We start from the raw sequence: 18,009 nt of genomic DNA on the forward strand, positions 1-18,009 counted from the left end.
GGCTCAGTGGTAGAGTGCTTGCATAGTATGTGTGAGGTACTGGGTTTGATTCTCAGCACCACATATAAATAAATAAACTAAAGGACCGTGGACAACTACAAAAATATTTTTAAAACAAAACAAACAAACAAAAAAACCCAAGAACACCAACAAACCCAACCACTTGGTATTTGCTTTAAAGGCCTAATCTTCACATGAATTACACTGTGACCATATATTCAATGCAGTTTAACTAAATGTAGTACTGTAGAGTTGTCAAGTTCAGGGGCTCTGGAGTCAGGCTAAATTTAGATCTCATTTTTGTAACTTCTACTGTCTCTGATCATGGGCAAGTTACACAATTCCTCTAAGCCTTATTTTCCTAACTTGTAAAATGGTGCTCAAATATCATTATCATTATTGTGAGGATTAATATGCCAGTGCATGTGAGAGCTTAGCACAGTGTCTGTCCCATAGCAAGTAGTCAGAAATGGTGGTGGTTATTTTTATTTAGTTTTCAATAATTATTAATAATCATCATTCAGAAATGTTTGAGCAACTTTTATATATGCCAATAACTCTTTGGTGCAGGACATATATATATAATGAATAGGAGTTCTCATCCTCAAAGGATCAGTAAAAGTCTCTGACCTCAAAGGACTCACTATCAAGGAAGGCAGTTGTGTAAACTCATGTAATAGTCCAGTGTGATTAGTAGGAAAGATGTATGTGTAGGTTCTGGTGTGGCACAAAGGGGGCTCACCCTCATTAAGGGTGAAGCTGGAAAATCAGTGTGAGCCAAAGGAGCTCACTGGGAGAATTGACAGTTGCTTTTTTTGTTTGTTTTGCAGTGCTGGGGGACCAAATCCAGGGCCCAGTATACGCTAGGCAAGTGCTTTCTGAGCTGTATCCCCAACCAGTTTAGTTCATGTTGAAGGATGAACTGGAGTAGTAGTGGCACACAAGGAAGGAAAGGATATTCCTGATAGAGAATAGGCAGTGTGAAACCAGAGGCTGACAATAGCATGGTATGTTTTAGAAACCATAAGCAGAGAATAAAGGGTCATGCACAGTCATTTCTCATACAGGAAGAATAGAACTTACATTTATAAAAGTTCTAGTCCAACTTTTGTGGGGCTTAAGTTGCTGATTCACATGTTCTGATTTCCTTCATCATCTTTCTGCTTTACTACTCTGTAGCTGTCAGTTAGACTCATGGAGGGCAGATGGATATATTTGCCATTCAAACAATTATTTGGGGACTCTTAAAATGTAACCTCCTTTAAGTCCTAAGCAGTTGTTGTATTTATAAAAGGCTGGTGTGTAAGTAGGCAGGGGGAAATATTATAATATACTGGTGAGTTCCTGTTGCTGAAAAAGCCAAGTTGTAATAGATTAGAACTGCTTCCACTCTGCCATCCTCTTATGTTTCTTTCTTTCTTTCTTTCTTTTTAATATTTTTTAGTGTTGATGGACCTTTATTTTATTCATTTATCTATATGTGGTGCTGAGAATTGAACCTAGTGCCTCACATGAGACAAGCACTCTACCACTGAGCCACAACCCCAGCCCTCTTATATTTCTTCTAAAGAACATGTGGTGCTGGTTAGGTATTTAAATATATGTAGGAGTAGTAGAAAAATGGAAGTTCCCAAAATCAGTCCTAATGTGTGTTTTGTTTAACAGTTGTGTCCTCAGATTTTTAAATAACTATGGAACATGAAGTGAAGGTGCCTAAAGTGTTGAAGATACAATGAGGATAGGTAGAGAAATGTTGGATGTCATACTTGTAGACCTTGATTTCAAGGTGTGGGTACCTCTGGAGCCTTATTCTTCTTTGTTGCCTTTCCATATCATTAGTAATAGTTTAAAAAAGTTTTTGTTTATTCATTATTATTATTATTATTTTTTTTTTTTTAATTTTTTTAAATTTTTTATTGTTGGCTGTTCAAAACATTCATTATTATTATTTTTTACACAGGTTAATTCACTTTATTTTTCTTGTATTAAAAACCCTGTGACCTAGTCACAAATGGAGCCTGGGTCCTCCACACTAGAATCTGATATGAGTTCTTACAAAATGTCAGTGAATTCCTGAGAGAGATTTGGTGGACATGTGGGACCTGCTAATCTTGTTTCCCCAGTAGCTCTGCATAGGAACAACGAAGAGTTGGTCAGGATGATGGCTCCATAGATGGTGGTGGCTACTTCCCTGGAGCACTTACCATCCAGATGATGTGATTGTTGTAGGTTGTTGTTGAAGGTGATAAATACCACAAATTTGGTCTGCTGGCCAGCACAGGTCTGCTTCTGCATTAGCAAGAATTCAAAACCTCATTTTTGAGGGATGCCCTCAGGAAAAAGTCAATGATCTCAGACTCTTTGATGGGTAGGGAGTACCAGGCAGCCCAGCCTGGTAACCAGTATCCCTCTTTGACCTTGCTCCTGTGAACCCCTTGGCATCCCATGCGCAGAGCTCTGGATCCGCCTGCTGCTCTGGTGTCATCAACTTTTTGGTGTTTTCCCTGAAAAGAAGCAGTGACAGTTTTTTAAAAGTGAACTTTGTTGAAGTATAATTTACAGTCAATCAAATGTACTTGTTTTACATGGACATTGCAATGAGATTTTAAATCAGGTTAAGATACAGTTTACCTACGATAAAGTTCACCTTTTTGAAAATTATAGTTTTAGCTGGACAGTGACTTGGGAGGCTAAAACAGGAAGATTATAAGTTCAAGACCAGCCTCAGCAAATTAGCAAGGCCTTAACCAACTTAGCAAGACCCTGTCTTTTTTTTTTCAGAGACAGAGAGAGAGAGAGAAAGAATTTTTTTAATATTTATTTTTTAGTTTTTGGTGGACACAACATCTTTATTTTATTTTTATGTGGTGCTGAGGATCGAACCCAGCGCCCCGCGCATGCCAGGCGGACTTGCTACCGCTTGAGCCACATCCCCAGCCCCAAGACCCTATCTTAAAATACAAAGGGCTGGTTCTAGGGTTGTAGCTCAGTGGTAGAGTGCTTGCCTAGCATATGTGAAGCACTGTGTTTGATTCTCAGCACTGCATATAAATAAATTAATTAAATAAAAGTCCATCAATAACTAAAAAATATTTTTTAAAAAATACAAAGGGCTGGGGGCGTGTAGCTTAGTGATAGAGCGCTTCTGGGTTCAATTCCTGTTATCAAAAAAAATTACAATTTTATGGTTTTGACATGTTATCTATCTGAGTAGCCACCAGCCACCATCACAATCAGGATCAAGATATAGAACATTTTCATCATCTTCACACCCCCTTGCAGTAATTTTCCCCAACCCAGCACACTGATGAGCTTTCTGCATTATAAGTTAGTTTTCCATGACTCAGAATGTCTATATGAAGTCATATAGTCTGAGCTCTTTTTAAAAAATACACTTATTTTATTGTATGCTGCTGCTAGTGTATATAAAATAATTACCCTTGTGAAATAGAAATTCATTAAAATTGAGAGAGGTAGATGTTAAGGACAAAAGTAGAAGTTTGTTATCGCATATGAATTATAGAGAGGCTTTTGTACAGGCTTCAGATTTAACTGTCTTGAATATTCACTGGTTTATGAGAAGTGGTTTGGGAAACCTCTGAAAGGTTTATTTGACTACAAAAAGGAACAGACTTTCAGGAGTCTGTAGGGATTTGTACTTAAAGATGCTCCAATTGACGGGATCATGTTGAACATTCTGCGCCAGAATTGTTTCAGATTTGCAGTTGCTTGGGAAATCTTAATGTGGCTAAGCCTGTGCTCCAGCTGGAGCTGCTAAACCACTTTCTTCATAGTGGTGGGGCTGGAGGAGCCAGATAGCGCACACTTGAGGGCCAGGCCAACTCATCAATCTGAGGTTGCCAGTATGTGCTCTTTAGTGTCTTGTTTCTTTCTCTAAACATGGTGTTGCTGAGATTCATTCATGTTATTACTCAGTGTGATACATTGATAATGATCCGTAGACTTGGGGCCTGAAAGAAATGAAATTATAGTAAAATTATAGACAAAATAATTTTATTATTTTTTTAAAAAAATATGTGCCCTGGCCAGGTGCAGTGGCACGTGCCTATAATCCCAGTAGCTAGGGAAGCTGAGGCAGGACAATTGTGAGTTCAAAGCCAGTCTCAGCAATTTAGTGAGGCTCTAAGCAACTTAGTGGGACCCTATCTCAAAAGGTGCTGGTGATGTGGCTCAGTGGTTAAGCACCCCTGGGTTTAATCCCTGGTGACACACACACACACACACACACACGCACTGTTTCCAGCCCAGTATTATTTGTTATAATCTTCGATGTTGCATGGTGTAGTTGGAAGAACACTGAAATGAGATTCAGGAAACCTGGTTTCTTATTTGTCTATACTATAAACTTCTTTTGTGATGTTAGACAAAAGAACTAGCCCATAAGTAGAGCTTATTTTATTTAAGGCCCCTTGTTACAGTTTAGATATGCAGTATCCCTTGAAAGCTCCTGTGTTGATGCAGGAATTCTCAGAAGTGAATGGTTAGATTAAGATAGCTGTAACGTAATCAGTCCATCCTAGTTTGAATGGATTGACTGGATGGTAACTATAGGCAGGTGGACTCTTATTGGAGGAAGTAAGTCTCTGGAGGTGCCTTGGAAGGGTGCATCTTCCAAGTAACCACTTTTCTTTTCTTTCTCTGCTTCCTGGCTGCCATGAGCAGAGCAGTGCTCCTCTGCCACACCTTCCTGCCATAGTGCTCTACCTTGCCTGGGGCCCAGAGCAGTGGAGTTGGTCAACTATTGACTGAACCTCTGAGCCCAAATAAACTTTTTCTCCCCTAAGTTTTTTTTTTTTTTTTTTTTTTTAATATATATATATATTTTTAGTTGTAGGTGGATATACTATCTTTATTTCATTTATATGTGGTGCTGAGGATCAAACCCAGTGCCTCACACACGCTAGGTGAGCACTCCACCACTGAGCCACAATCCCAGCCCCACCCTAAGTTGTTCTTGTCAAGTATTTTTCACAGCAATTAAATCTAACTAGCATATCCCTTTTAACTTTAAAGTTCCAATTAGATAATTGGTAGACAAAGATAAAGAGAATTTTAGATTGACCAGCTTGAAGTGTCAGTATCTTGGGTTAGAAAGTGCTTTGGCATTTGTTAGCAAACTTATACACTTAGTCACAGCAGAGATGTATAGCCTTCATTGTGACTGTTATCTTTAAGTCTGGTACGTAAAGTAGCCATAATCTCTGAACTATCCCTTCTTGCTATGCCCCTGTAAGTGTTGGTTTTGCAAGTTAAGAAGAGCCACCTTAAGTCATGTAAAGTGTAAAGGAAGAGCCTACTCACTTGAGTTTTGACAGAGGCACTAAGGTAAGAAAGATTAATCTGATTTTCTTAAATGTATATGAAACTATAGGTATATATAAAGTGAAATAGTATGCTGGGTTATAGAAGAGACAACCTTGTAAGGTTTGGTGCTTCTCTTTAGGAAGACCTGCGTTCTAAAGGAGTCAGGAAAGGAACATTTACACTTTAAAATTGGAGCCACGTGCAGAAAATTGTACTTAAAAATTTGAAATAAGAAGCAGAAGAATGCCACTGTGAATCTTTTTATTTTAATGCTGTTCCCTCAATATAAATCATATTTTGATAAAATAGTTTTAAAATCAAAATCAATGTCAAAAATTCATGATGAACAAAACATCAACATTGAATAAAGATGGGATCGAAATACTGATTTTTTTTTTCTCTTGCTCTAGGCTCCAATATGGGGTTGGCATGGTGATGGTATATGCTTATTTTTTAAAATTAAGTTTTTAATTGACACGATAATTGTGCATATTATGGGGTACAATGTGATGTTTCAATACATGTATACAATGTGTAATGATCAAATTTGGGTAGTTTTCTACCACTTCAAACATTATTTCTTTGTGGTGAGAACATTCAAAATTCTTTTAGCTATTTTGAATATGCAATGTTATTGTTAACTTTATTCACCTTACTGTACAACAGAACACAGAACATTAGAACTTATTCCTGCTGTCCATAATTTCGTACCTGCTGATAAACATGTCCCCACTCCTGCCTTGTTCTCCTGGTATTTTTTCTTAGATTTATTGTTTTATTTAACATAGAGTTTTCTGTGTGTTGGAAGAAGTCAACTTGTAGCTGGTGAGGAAAGTGGAGTTTTAAAATTCTTAAGTATTTCTTAAATACTGAATTTTTAATTTTCACAGCAATTAAATCTAACTAACATATCCCTTTTAACTTTAAAGTTCTAATCTCGTTATACAATAATTAGATAATTGGTAGACAAAGATAAAGAGAATTTTAGATTGACCAGCTTGAAGATACCTTTCTATTTATTTATTTTTTAATGTGGTGCTGAGGATTGAACCCAGGGCCTTGCATGTGTGAGGCTAGCGCTCTGCCACTGAGCCATAACCCCAGCCCCAATTACTGAATTTTTTTTGTGCTCCCCTATTTAAATCTATTTATGTATTTCTCATTTAAATCTATTTTGGATACCTTTAAGCCTGCTGCAGGGTAGTTTCCTTCCTTCCTTCCTTTCTTTTTTGTACTGGGGATGAAACCCAAGGGGCACTTTACCACTGAGCTACAATCTACATCCCCCCAGCTCCTTTTTTTTTTTTTTTTGAGACAGGATTTCACTAAGTTGCTTATGGCCTCACTGATAGTAACTGGGATTAAAAGCATGTGCCACCACCCCCCAGGTGCAGAATAGGTTTCTGCTGCATTATTTTTAATATCAACTGATGACCCAATATGTCATTCCCATTTAATTTTTGTAGTATTATCTTCCTGAGCAGTTAAAAGTAAGTTAAGTACAGTATTAGAGTATACTATGAAGTATAACAGTTGATTGATGGGTTGGAAAAAATCAACTGTCTTTCAGACATTGGCACATAGCATTCTTTGGTTTGTATTTTAAATTTTTACCAAAGTTTGGGAATAATTGCCAATAGTAATTTGACTATGGCTATATAAAAGATCACATCACTAAAAGTAAGATTTGTTTTTCTCCCCTCTTTAATTACAAGTGACCTTTAAGAGTATTCCTTTAGTATCTCTATAATACTAAAGAGATTAAATTAAATTGATTAAATCTCATTATCAATCCCTTTCTCTGCCTTATTACTGCTCTTAGGTGTATGTCTTCTCTATACCTCACTCTCTCTAGATAGAGATCTATGTGTATATGTGCATGTGTAACTTTAGGTGGAGAATGACATAATCCTTGGTTTATGAAATGTTTATCATTGGTCTACATGTGGCCCATTCTATTTATTTGTCTAGTTAGTTACTTAAAAAATTGACGTAAAAAGAATTTGACTTTCCCACCTAAAATAAAGGTGGGTCCTTAGCAATAACTAGTATTTAGCCATATGGCCTCTTCTCAACCCTTCTACCTACCTCCCGCTACCTAGATAACCATTTTCCTTAATCATATGTCTATTACTTTTTCTATATATAGTTTTCTTTATATAGTTTTGTCATATTTATGTGTGTCTCTTAAAAGTATTTACATTTTAAGCTTTATAATTTCTTTATTTTTATAATCTATGTTATCTACTGTATATAACATTTTTGGACTTTTTGTATGTTAGACATATCTAGATATGATACTGTGAAATTTCTATTTGCACTTGTCCATTTCCTGGCACATAGCTCCTAAGCCTTTGGTATGTCTTAGGTGATAAATGCCTTTTGTATATTAATGGAATAATTGATGCCTGGGGGCTCCTGAATAGCCTCGGATAGGGGCTGGCTGCCTCTCTTCCTTATCTCCAGAGAGGGCAGAGGGGCTGAATGTTGAGTTGATCAGCAGTGACCAGAGATGTAATCAATTATGCTCCCATAATGAAGCTTCTATAAAAATCCCTGAACTGTAGGGTTTAAAGAGCTTCTAGATCACTGAACATATGGAGTTACCTGAAGGGTAGTGGAGGTGCCTGGAGTGTGGTGTGCCTGAAGAGAATATGGAACCTTTGTGCCCCTTCCCACATGCCTTACCCAATGTTTGTGTTCCATTCTTCTGTTTGTATTTTTTATAATATCCTTTATAATAACTGTAAGGAAAGTATTTCCCTGTGTTCTGTGAGATGCTTTAGCAAATTTTTTCTAAACCTAGGAGGAGGGCACGAGAACCTTGATTTATAGCCTATGGGTCAGAAGTACAGGTCACATCTGTAGCAGGATGTAATTTCAAGGGATTGTCTTTAGCTTGAGGAATCTGCTGCCATCTTCAGGAAAATAGGATCAGAATTGAGTTGAATTAAAGGATACCCACCCAATGTCTGTTGCAGAACTGCTTGGTGTGTGTGGAAAACCTCCCACACATATGATCACAGCAGTGGTCGGTTGTAAGAGTAGAGTTGGAGAAAAACTGTTGTTTTTTTAAATGTCTGATTACAGTCTCCTAACTCTGATAATTTGTGTGTATAATATTTTGTGCTTTCTATGTAAACAAGTTTATCATTCACAAATATGCCAGTTTAATTCCTCCTTTGCAATCTTACTCTATTTTTTTCCATTACACAGAGAGTTTTCCATAAAATTTTCTAAAATTAAACCATCCTTACATACCTTGCACAAATTCAACTTGGTTGTGGAATAACATTTCTGTTTATTTATTTATTTTAGTTGTAGATGGACGCAATATCTGTGATTTTTTATTTATTTATTTTTATGTGGTGCTGAGGATCGAACCCAGTTCCTCACATGTGCTAGTCAAGTGCGTTACCACTGAAGTACAACACCAGCCCTGGAGTAACATATTTTTGACTAAAAAATGGCTAAGATTGCTTTGCACCAATACCATACTTCTTAAAGATATTTGTTTAGGAAGTTTGCATCTATAGTCATGAGTAAGATGGACCTAGAATTTTCCCTTCATGTAACACTTTTGTCTAGTTTTGGTTTCATTGTTATTCTAGCTTGGGAGTTTTTCTTCTTTTTCTGTTGTCTGAAAGTTCAGAGTCTGTCAAGGTCTAGTTACAGAAAGAAAAACTGCATCAGGTATTATTATTGTTATTATTTTGTTCTTTTTATATATACCTGACAGTAGAGTGTATTTTGACATATTGTACATAGGTGGTATAATGAACAGAGGGTATTCAACAGTGAGAATTGATTACTGTCGTGAGGGGGCAAAATTGCGACGTATGCAGTTGAAGGGAGAAATAAAGAATGTCCCTGCGATTCTGCTCCTTTCAATGCTTTATTCTCTCAAATTACTCAATACAATTTCATTCTATAGGTTCTTAATCAAGAAAATGACAATCCTTAATGCTAGGCACTGCAATAGACATAATCAATTCACAGAAAACAATTCTAGATTAATTAATTCACAGCAAACAATTCTAGATTAATTCTAAGTACTACAAAACACACTTAATCATGACAGGCTTATGACAGACATTCCCTCTGTATGCTAAGTTCAAATGTCAGATCAAAAGTCTTAAGCCTTAGGCTTTATGTCCAGCAGATGCACGCACACTCAGACCGCGGTGATCAGGTCTGGAACCATGGCAGGCTTTTCCTGGCATGGAGTGGACGACCTGTTGAGGAAAGGGTCATAGGAAGAAGTTGCAGCTCTCACCAAGGTCCAGTTTGAGAGCCATGAGGATCACACAAAGACCCAGGAGCAATGACAAGTGATAGGATAACAGGTCCTCATCAGGCTCTCCAGCCCGAGTGCATCCTTGTTTCAGCTGGCTGAATCCCTGTTCATTTGCTCTATTATTTATACTAAATTTGGGGGCTTTTAACCCCCCACCCTTTTCAATCCTTATCAGCTAATGGTCTGGTGGTCTCCACCCTGATCTTCTCACCTTTCCCTCATCAGGTGAGGGCAGCCTGCCAGGGATTCCACTCTGTTTTATCAGGGTGAGGGGAAGTAACTTGTTTGAGGCCATACTGGAGGGCTCTGTGGGTGCCTGGTGAGACTGCTGGTTTCAAACTGAAGTTGCTTAGGCTCAGGCCTAAGGTCATCCTCACAGTTTACTTAGGTATTAGAATAATGAAATAACAAAAAAAGTGTGCTAGAGTTAATAACTACAGGAAGCAGTTTTCACTACTAGAGCTGGGAGAACAAAAGTGAAGAGCTTATAGTGTTGCCAGAACCTAAGACTTTGGAGGAGGGCCTTGGGGGCTGATACTTAGACCTCTAGGGTAACTTTTGAGTAACTGGTGCTCAAATCCCTGAGGTTGGAAGCCTGGCCTGACAGGTGGTACTAGACTCAGGTAGCACAATCCAGAGGATGAGTGAGCAGGGCAAGGCTAGTACTCTGACTGCCAAGCAGCCACAATCCACTGCTGTAGATATTGTAGACTTTTCTTGGGAATGTTGAAAGAAGCTAGATGTGGTAATGAACTCTTATTGTGACTCTTATCTTATGACACTGATAAGATCTGGAAAAAAGTAAAGAACGAAGTCCCTTTTTAAAATCCTTTCTGCTTTCCCATTGGCAGAAATGAACAGAAGAGAGCTATCAAAGGAGTCTTAAGGGCTGGGGTTGTGGCTCAGAGGTAGAGCGCTCGCCTAGGATGTGTGAGACACTGGTTTCGATCCTCAGCACCACATAAAAATAAAATAAAGGTATTGTGTCCACCTACAACTTAAAAAAAAAAAGACAGTCTTGAAATGAAGTTTGCACTCATAGTTGCATTGTCACAGAGCAAAAAGGGGTGGATTTATTGCTGAGGGAAAATAAGTAAATAACAGACACTGAATATCATGTATATTTTATGAAGAGAAATCTGAATCTGCAAAAGGTTAAATTATTTGCCAGATATCACTGGAGTTATTAAATGGACAGGTCTGGAATTTAAACCTAGGCCTATGCTGGTTCTACTACTATATTCCATCTGATCTAAGACATCATTGGTTGTTAGAAGCACCATTATTTTATGTATCTCTAGGAAAATAATGTCAATTAAAAAAGACATCAATTATAAGTTCCATACTTATAATTGAATTATGGTATGTGATGTTGCCCTATAAAGAATTTGGTTTGGGGCTGGGGGTGTGGCTCAAGCAGTGGCACGCTTGCCTGGCATGCGTTTGGCCCAGGTTCGATCCTCAGCACCACATACAAACAAAGATGTTGTGTCCGCCGAAAACTGAAAAATGAATATTAAAATTCTCTCTCTCTCTCTCTCAAAAAAAAAAAAGGAATTTGGTTTTGGCTGGATGCGGTTGTGCACACCTTAATCCCAGCAGCTAGGGGAGGCTAAGGCAGGAGGATCGTCAGGCCCTGAGCAACTCTGTGAGACTCTGTCTTTAAATAAAATACATAATGAGCTGAGGATCTTGCTCAATGGTTGAGTACCCCTGGGTTTAATCTTTGATACCCTTCCCCCCACAAAAAGAGAATCTGGTTTTGGAATTGTTGATTTTGAGATGCCTGTGGATTACCCAGATCAAACATTTAGTGGACAGTTTAAAATGTAGTTATAGCTCATAAGAAAGACGGAAGCTAGAGATGTAGAGGTAAAGGTCATCTTCATGGCAGAGTCATGATTCAGAAACAGCTTCACTGTTTTTTATGTTAGTCTACTATTTATACTATTTCTTTTCTATCCTTTCCCTACCTTTTTATGATGGCATCTGTTGGTAAATCTGATATTGTTTTTTGTTATTCAGGACCACTTTTTTTTTCCCCAAAAATTTCCCAAGGAAAGATTTTCTTTTCTGTCTTCTATTTAATGATTTAGAGTATGTGGTCTGCCAGTATAGACTCCACATAGATATAGTTGTTATGAATATGGTAGTGAAAAGTGGGTCTCCAGAGATATGGATAGTGTGAAGAAATCTCATCTATGCACTCTGATGGTTTCTCATTTTTATAGGTCTAGCATGTCTGGCTTGCACCTAGTAAAACAATGTCGAGACCGAAAGAAAGTAGACTCACAGCGAGATTTCACTGTGGCTTCTCCTGCAGAATTTGTTACTCGTTTTGGGGGGAATAAAGTGATTGAGAAGGTAAGTTATAACTTGCTAAATTCTTTTTGTCAAAGTACATGAGGGCTGTGAGTGGTGACACCTGTCTGTAATACCAGTGACTCAAGAGGCTGAGGATCACAAGTTCAAGGCCAGCCTCAACAACTTAGCAAGTCCCTGTCTCAAAATTTAAAAAAGGCTAGGGATGTAGCTTAGTTGTAAAGTGCCCCTGGGCTGAATCCCCAGTAGCAAAAAAAAAGGTATATGAGGAGCTGGGGTTATGCTTGCCTAACTTGTGTAAAACCCTGGGTCGACCATCTTCAGCATAGAGGTGGGGGGAGTAATGCCTAGAATCAAAATTGATAGTTATATTTTTCAGGGACTTTACCACTTTTGTGGAATTGCCCTGCCTGGCATCATTGTGTAATTTCACTATTTTCTGTAATATGTATTTACCACTGATAATTTAATCACAACTAACTGAGGAGATGAAACAATGTTCATAAGGTTATTTTGAGGGGCTGCGGCTATAGCTCAGTGGTAGATTGCTTGCCTAACACGTGTGAGGCACTGGGTTCCATCCTCAGCACCACAGAAAAATAAATAAATAAAATATTGTGTCCATCTACAACTAAAAAATATATTTAAAAAGTTCTTTTTGAAAGGTCTTATAGTTTTGCAGGGTGAGTCTGTACTGATCTGACAGGTTATGAGGAATTTATTAAGTTATGGAATACAACAGCGTTGGATATAGAGAGAGTTACAGAACAGAAGGCTTAAACAATTTAATAAACTGTGACTTGGCTTCCACCAAGTATTTGAGATGTTTAGAGGAGATATGTCATATGAAATATTTGAAGAGATTTCAGGTATTTTGAAATGTTATGAGTAATTCTGTGTCACTTTTTTGGGGGGGAGGGGTGCTACTAGAGATTAAAACCAGTGCCCTGTGCATGCTAGACAAGTACTCCACCCTGAGTTACATCTCCAGCCCTTTTTACTTTATTTTGAGTTATTGCCTCATTCTAATTTGCCCAGGCTGGCCTCAAACTTGCAATACATCTATCGTAGTTTCCCAAGTAGCTGGGATTATAGGCAAGTGCCTCACTGCACCCAACCTATGTCACTGTCCAAGCCATGTCAGAGCTGAATGACTTAGTTGAAATAGTTTATAGTGATTAAAAGATTACAGGATAGGAACCTTGTATTTGTATTCCTAAAAGTATAGCTTCAGCCGTGTCCTTCTATTTCAATAAGCATGGATTATGTATCTATTAGCCTATATTATCCTTAGGGGCATGATTGCAACACAGGTAAGGAGATGAATGTTTTATTTACAGAAAAATATCAAGATCATTTGATTGTGACCATTCTTTCTGACACAGTCTCTACAATTCTAAGGAATTGGGATTCAGCATTTTGGAGAGAAGCAATTGATGTTAGGATTTTTATACATTTTCAGGGCTCTGTGTCCTGTTTTATTATAACAGGGAATAGTGCACGACACTGCACAGTTTAGTCTTCTCCCATTTCTTATTTGATAATGCATCATTTCTCTGAAGTTTGTTTTCCTCTATTGCCTAGTAATAGGTATGGGAGAACGATTCACAAACAGTGTATGAGTAATCATGACTTTGCTTTTTCTCCAAGAAAAGTTAAAGTGCAGTAAATTCTACCTTCACACATTGATATATTTGCTTAGCAAACATTTAAAAATATTGCTTGATCACATGGGTTCTGGTTCCTAATAGTCTAGACTAGCAAGAATTTCAAGAATTTCTGGTTGAAATTCTGATTTTTTTTCCCCCAGATAAAAATTTCCCATCTTTATTCCTCTGTCAATCCTTTTCTTTTCTGTATTTTCTTCCAAATCCCATTCTCCTCTCTCCTAGGTTCTTATTGCTAATAATGGCATTGCAGCAGTGAAATGCATGCGATCCATTCGCCGGTGGTCTTATGAAATGTTTCGAAATGAGCGTGCAATTCGATTTGTTGTCATGGTCACACCTGAAGACCTTAAAGCCAATGCAGGTGAGTCATTAGATTTACAAAAGTATCATCCTCAAACATTGAATAGCCCAGCCTTTCAGTAGGAAAATGCTAGTTTAGGAGTATCCCTATATTTAGGAGTTCCAGTAAAATCCTATTCAAAGAATTTCTCTTTAAAAAGTGTAAATAATAGCCAGATAAGAGTGATTATAGGCTAATATAGAAGGATAAAGGAAATTGGAGTCACAGTTGGGGGCAGAGGAGCAAAGGGAGAGAAATTATACTATAATTAACCATAGCACACATTCCTATATTCTAAGGTAAATAGTAAACATTTAGCACAGGAATTGATTCAGGCTTTCAGGTATATGTCTTTTTCAGTATTAAATATTTTCTGTGGCACATTCTTTAGTATGTGTAAGTAGAAAAGTTTGGAAGGAAATGCTATTTCCCTTATGAATTATATTTAATTCCAGAGAATTTTAGAGTAAAGTTTCTTTTTTCTTGTCCTTGTGAAAGAGAGAGGTCTTGGGATCCAATAAATGCTTTTGTATACTCTGTCTTCTTAGATGGTCCTCTGAGAGCTATAGGTAAAGTCTATTGGTATAACTGAGGTGTGGCTGGTCTTTCTCCTTCATACTTTGTATCACTAAGGTGTAAATAATCTCTTAAGATAGAGTATCTACAGATAATTTTAGTTCTTTAAAGAGCTATTCTTTTAAACCCATTTGGGTCTCTCTATATTGTTTCCATCTTGAGGTAATGATATTAAGACTATTTCTAAGGATTAAAGGTTATTATGGCATCTATAAACAGTGAAGTCACCAATGTATTGGAAAGCATGTATTATTATGTGAAACCTTTTAATGTACCTTTTAATATATCTGAACTATAATTTTTGTGCTTATAAAAGAAAGATCTTAATTTATTTTTCCTTGAGGAGTTTTAAGGATGAGATCATCTATAGAAAAATGTAAATTACCTTACATGGTTTCTTTTCCCCATCCATTTTACCTGCTACTCCTATTAATTCATTTATTCATTCGCTCATGAACATGGAGACCAGACCCATATTTGAATAAGATGTGGTCTTGTTCTAGGAAACAAATAACTTCCACACAATGAAGTAAGCACTACAGTGGAAACATACAGAGGGTACTATGAGAACACAGAAATGAGACATTTAATACTTGGGGGCAGGTTAAACAGAAAGTTTTCTTTCTTTCTCTCTCTCTTTTTTTTTTTTTGGCACTAGGGATTGAACCTCTGAGCCATATCTTCAGCCCCTTTTATGTTTTATTTAGAGACAAAGTCTTGCTGAGTTGCTTAGGGGCTAGCTAAACTGCTGAGGCTGGCTTTGAACTCATCAGCCACTGGGATTACAGGCGTGTTCTACCACAACCAGCAATAGGAAACTTTCTGGAAGAGATTATGCCTAGCCAAGAATAAATAATTTAAAAAGTCAATAAAGCAGTTAGGGGAGTGTGAAGGGTATACCAGGCAGAAAAAACAGCATCTGCAAATGCATAAGGGTCAACACAAGCGACCTTTTGAAAAATTATAGGTAGCTTATTAAAGTACAAAATAAAATATAGTAACTTAATTAAAATAGTAATAAAATAGTAACAAGGAGGTCCTTGTTTCCTATCCTCAGAGGTCAGACTTTCTCTTTTTTTGGAGGGTATGTGTAGTGTGATTGTGTGTAGTGTGTGTGTTGGACTTAAAGGATTTGCATTTAAATTTTTTTTTTTTTGGCAGTACTGGAAATTTGTTCGTGCTAGGCCAGTTAGGAAAGTGCTTCACCACTGAGCTACACTCTTTGCCCAAGCTTTTTTTGTTTTGTTTTGTCTTTAACTATACCAAAGTAGAAGAATATAATGAATCCCTTCTCTTATACTTATTTTCCAATATGAAGGAAAATTGAAAGGTAATACTATTTCCCTTATGAATTATATTTAATTCTAGAGAATTTTAGAGTAAAGTCAAGTCATGGCTGTTGTAGTTTCATCTATATTCTCACCCCTGCTACTCATTTACCCAATTATTTTTTAAAAATATATATATATATTTTGTTTTAGTTGCAGATGGACACAATACCTTTATTTTATTTATTTTTATGTGGTGCTGAGGATCAAACCCAGTACCTTGCAGGCGCAAGGCAAACGCTTCACCTCTGAGCCAAATCCCAGCCCATTTTCCCAATTATTTTGAAGCAAATTCTAGATATCATGTTATTTCAGTATGTACCTCTAAAACATTCTTTTAAAAAATTGGATTATTCCATTAGCATCTTTAAAGATCTATTTGAGGAAGACAATAATAGAGGATATATGATGGGGCGGAGGATAGAGAACAAATGGATGGTTTAGAGTAATGGAAATAACAAGATTTAATAATTAAAGGAAAAGTCTTTTTTTTTTTTTTTTAAGAGAGAGAGAGAGAGAGAGAGAGAGAGAGAGAATTTTTAGTTTTCGACAGATACAACATCTTTGTTTTTGTTTGTGGTACTGAGGATCGAACCCGGGCCACACGCATGCCAGGCGAGTGCGCTACCACTTGAGCCACATCCCCAGCCCCGAAATTTTTAATATTTATGTTTTAGTTTTCGGAGGACACACATCTTTGTTTGTATGTGGTGCTGAGGATCGAACCCGGGCGGCACGCATGCCAGGCGAGCGTGCTACTGCTTGAGCCACATCCCCAGCGAAAAATCATTGTTGATCATTGGGTTTGTAATTTGGTTGACTAGGCAGATGCTCATACCACCAACTAAAATACGTTATATAGCTAGAAGAGCAAGTTTTTTTTTCTTTTTTTTTTTTTGTGTGTGTGTGTGTGTGTGGTGAGATGGATTTAGTGTGGAGTACCTGTGGCTTTGGCAAAATTCTATTAATCCTATAAAAAGTTGGCTATATCCTTCTAGAATTAAGAAACAATGAGAGCTAAAGGTTAAGATGTATTTATTATTGGCAAATATGTGGCACAGTTAACAGTACTTTCCAAAAGAAGAGATAAAGAGGCCCAAGTATGAGAATTTATGGAAGACTAAAAATTAGGGATAAACTAAGGTAAATAGGCTTATAAATAAAGCTGAGAAATGATCAAAGAGATTGGAAAAGAAACAGAGAAACACAGAGAAAAGAAATTTCCATATGGAAGTATTAAATGTGTCAACAGTCCAAAATTAGGACCAGAAACCATGCAGCAATTAATAAATTATTAATTACTTTTGCAAGAATAATTTCAGAGTAATAATATAAGAGTATGCAGACTAATATAGGATGTTAAGGAATGTCAGAAGTAATATGGAGATAACTGATATGGACTAGTTTTATTTTTATTTTTTAATTTTTTTTAAGAATTTTGTATGAGGGAGCAAAAGAAAAGGCAGTAACTAAAACAAAATTCAGGGTAAAGTGAGGTTTTTTAAAATTTTCAGAATGAAAGAAATTTGGGGATATTTTCATTCTGAGAAGAGAATTAAAGTGTGAGAGACCTGAAGTACATTAGAGACTTCTAAGAAAAGGAATGGGAAAGGATCAAGGGCACAAGTGGACAATTATATGAATTTCTTTTGATCAACAAATTCTACTAGTATTCTCAGGGGGAAGAAATCAGTAGTGAGGGCAAATACATTTGTACAAGGATATCATATATTCATTGCTCGTTATTTTAAATAGTGAGAAACTGAATTAATTGTTAAATATTAGCAAATTAGTTAATTAAAGGTATTATACCAATTAGTTAATTAAAATTTTCCATCCCAATTCTGGGAAATACCATGTAGTCATTAAAAAACATTAAGTGAAGTTAGCCAATCCCCAAAAATCAAATGCCGAATGTTTTCTCTGATATAAGGAGGCTGACTCATAGTGGGGTAGGGAGGGGGAGAATGGGAGGAATAGATGAATACTAGATAGGGAAGGACAGGGAGGGGGCAGGGGATTAGCAAGGATGGTGGAATGTGGATAGACATCATTATCCAAAGTATATGTATAAAGACACAAATTAGTGTCAACATACTTTATATACAGCCAGAGATATGAAAAATTGTGCTGTATAAGTGTAATAAGAAT

General features: G+C 36.9%; 1 protein-coding gene across 10 annotated transcripts in view; it reads left to right on the forward strand.

The window, feature by feature from the left end:
• Positions 1–18,009, forward strand: part of Acaca (acetyl-CoA carboxylase alpha) — a 278,427-nt gene that overhangs the window by 80,008 nt on the left and 180,410 nt on the right. For all 10 annotated transcript variants that reach the window (XM_046423254.2, XM_046423255.2, XM_046423260.2 and 7 more), the window contains 2 exons: positions 11,854–11,986; positions 13,837–13,975. In XM_046423254.2, the coding sequence (XP_046279210.1) occupies positions 11,854–11,986; positions 13,837–13,975 (272 nt within the window). The remainder of the gene's footprint in view (positions 1–11,853; positions 11,987–13,836; positions 13,976–18,009) is intronic.

Source organism: Marmota monax, unplaced genomic scaffold (genome assembly GCF_021218885.2).
Source record: "Marmota monax isolate L192 unplaced genomic scaffold, Marmota_monax_Labrador192_F-V1.1 WCK01_AAM20220418_F8-fsc00171, whole genome shotgun sequence".
NCBI lineage: Eukaryota > Metazoa > Chordata > Mammalia > Rodentia > Sciuridae > Marmota > Marmota monax.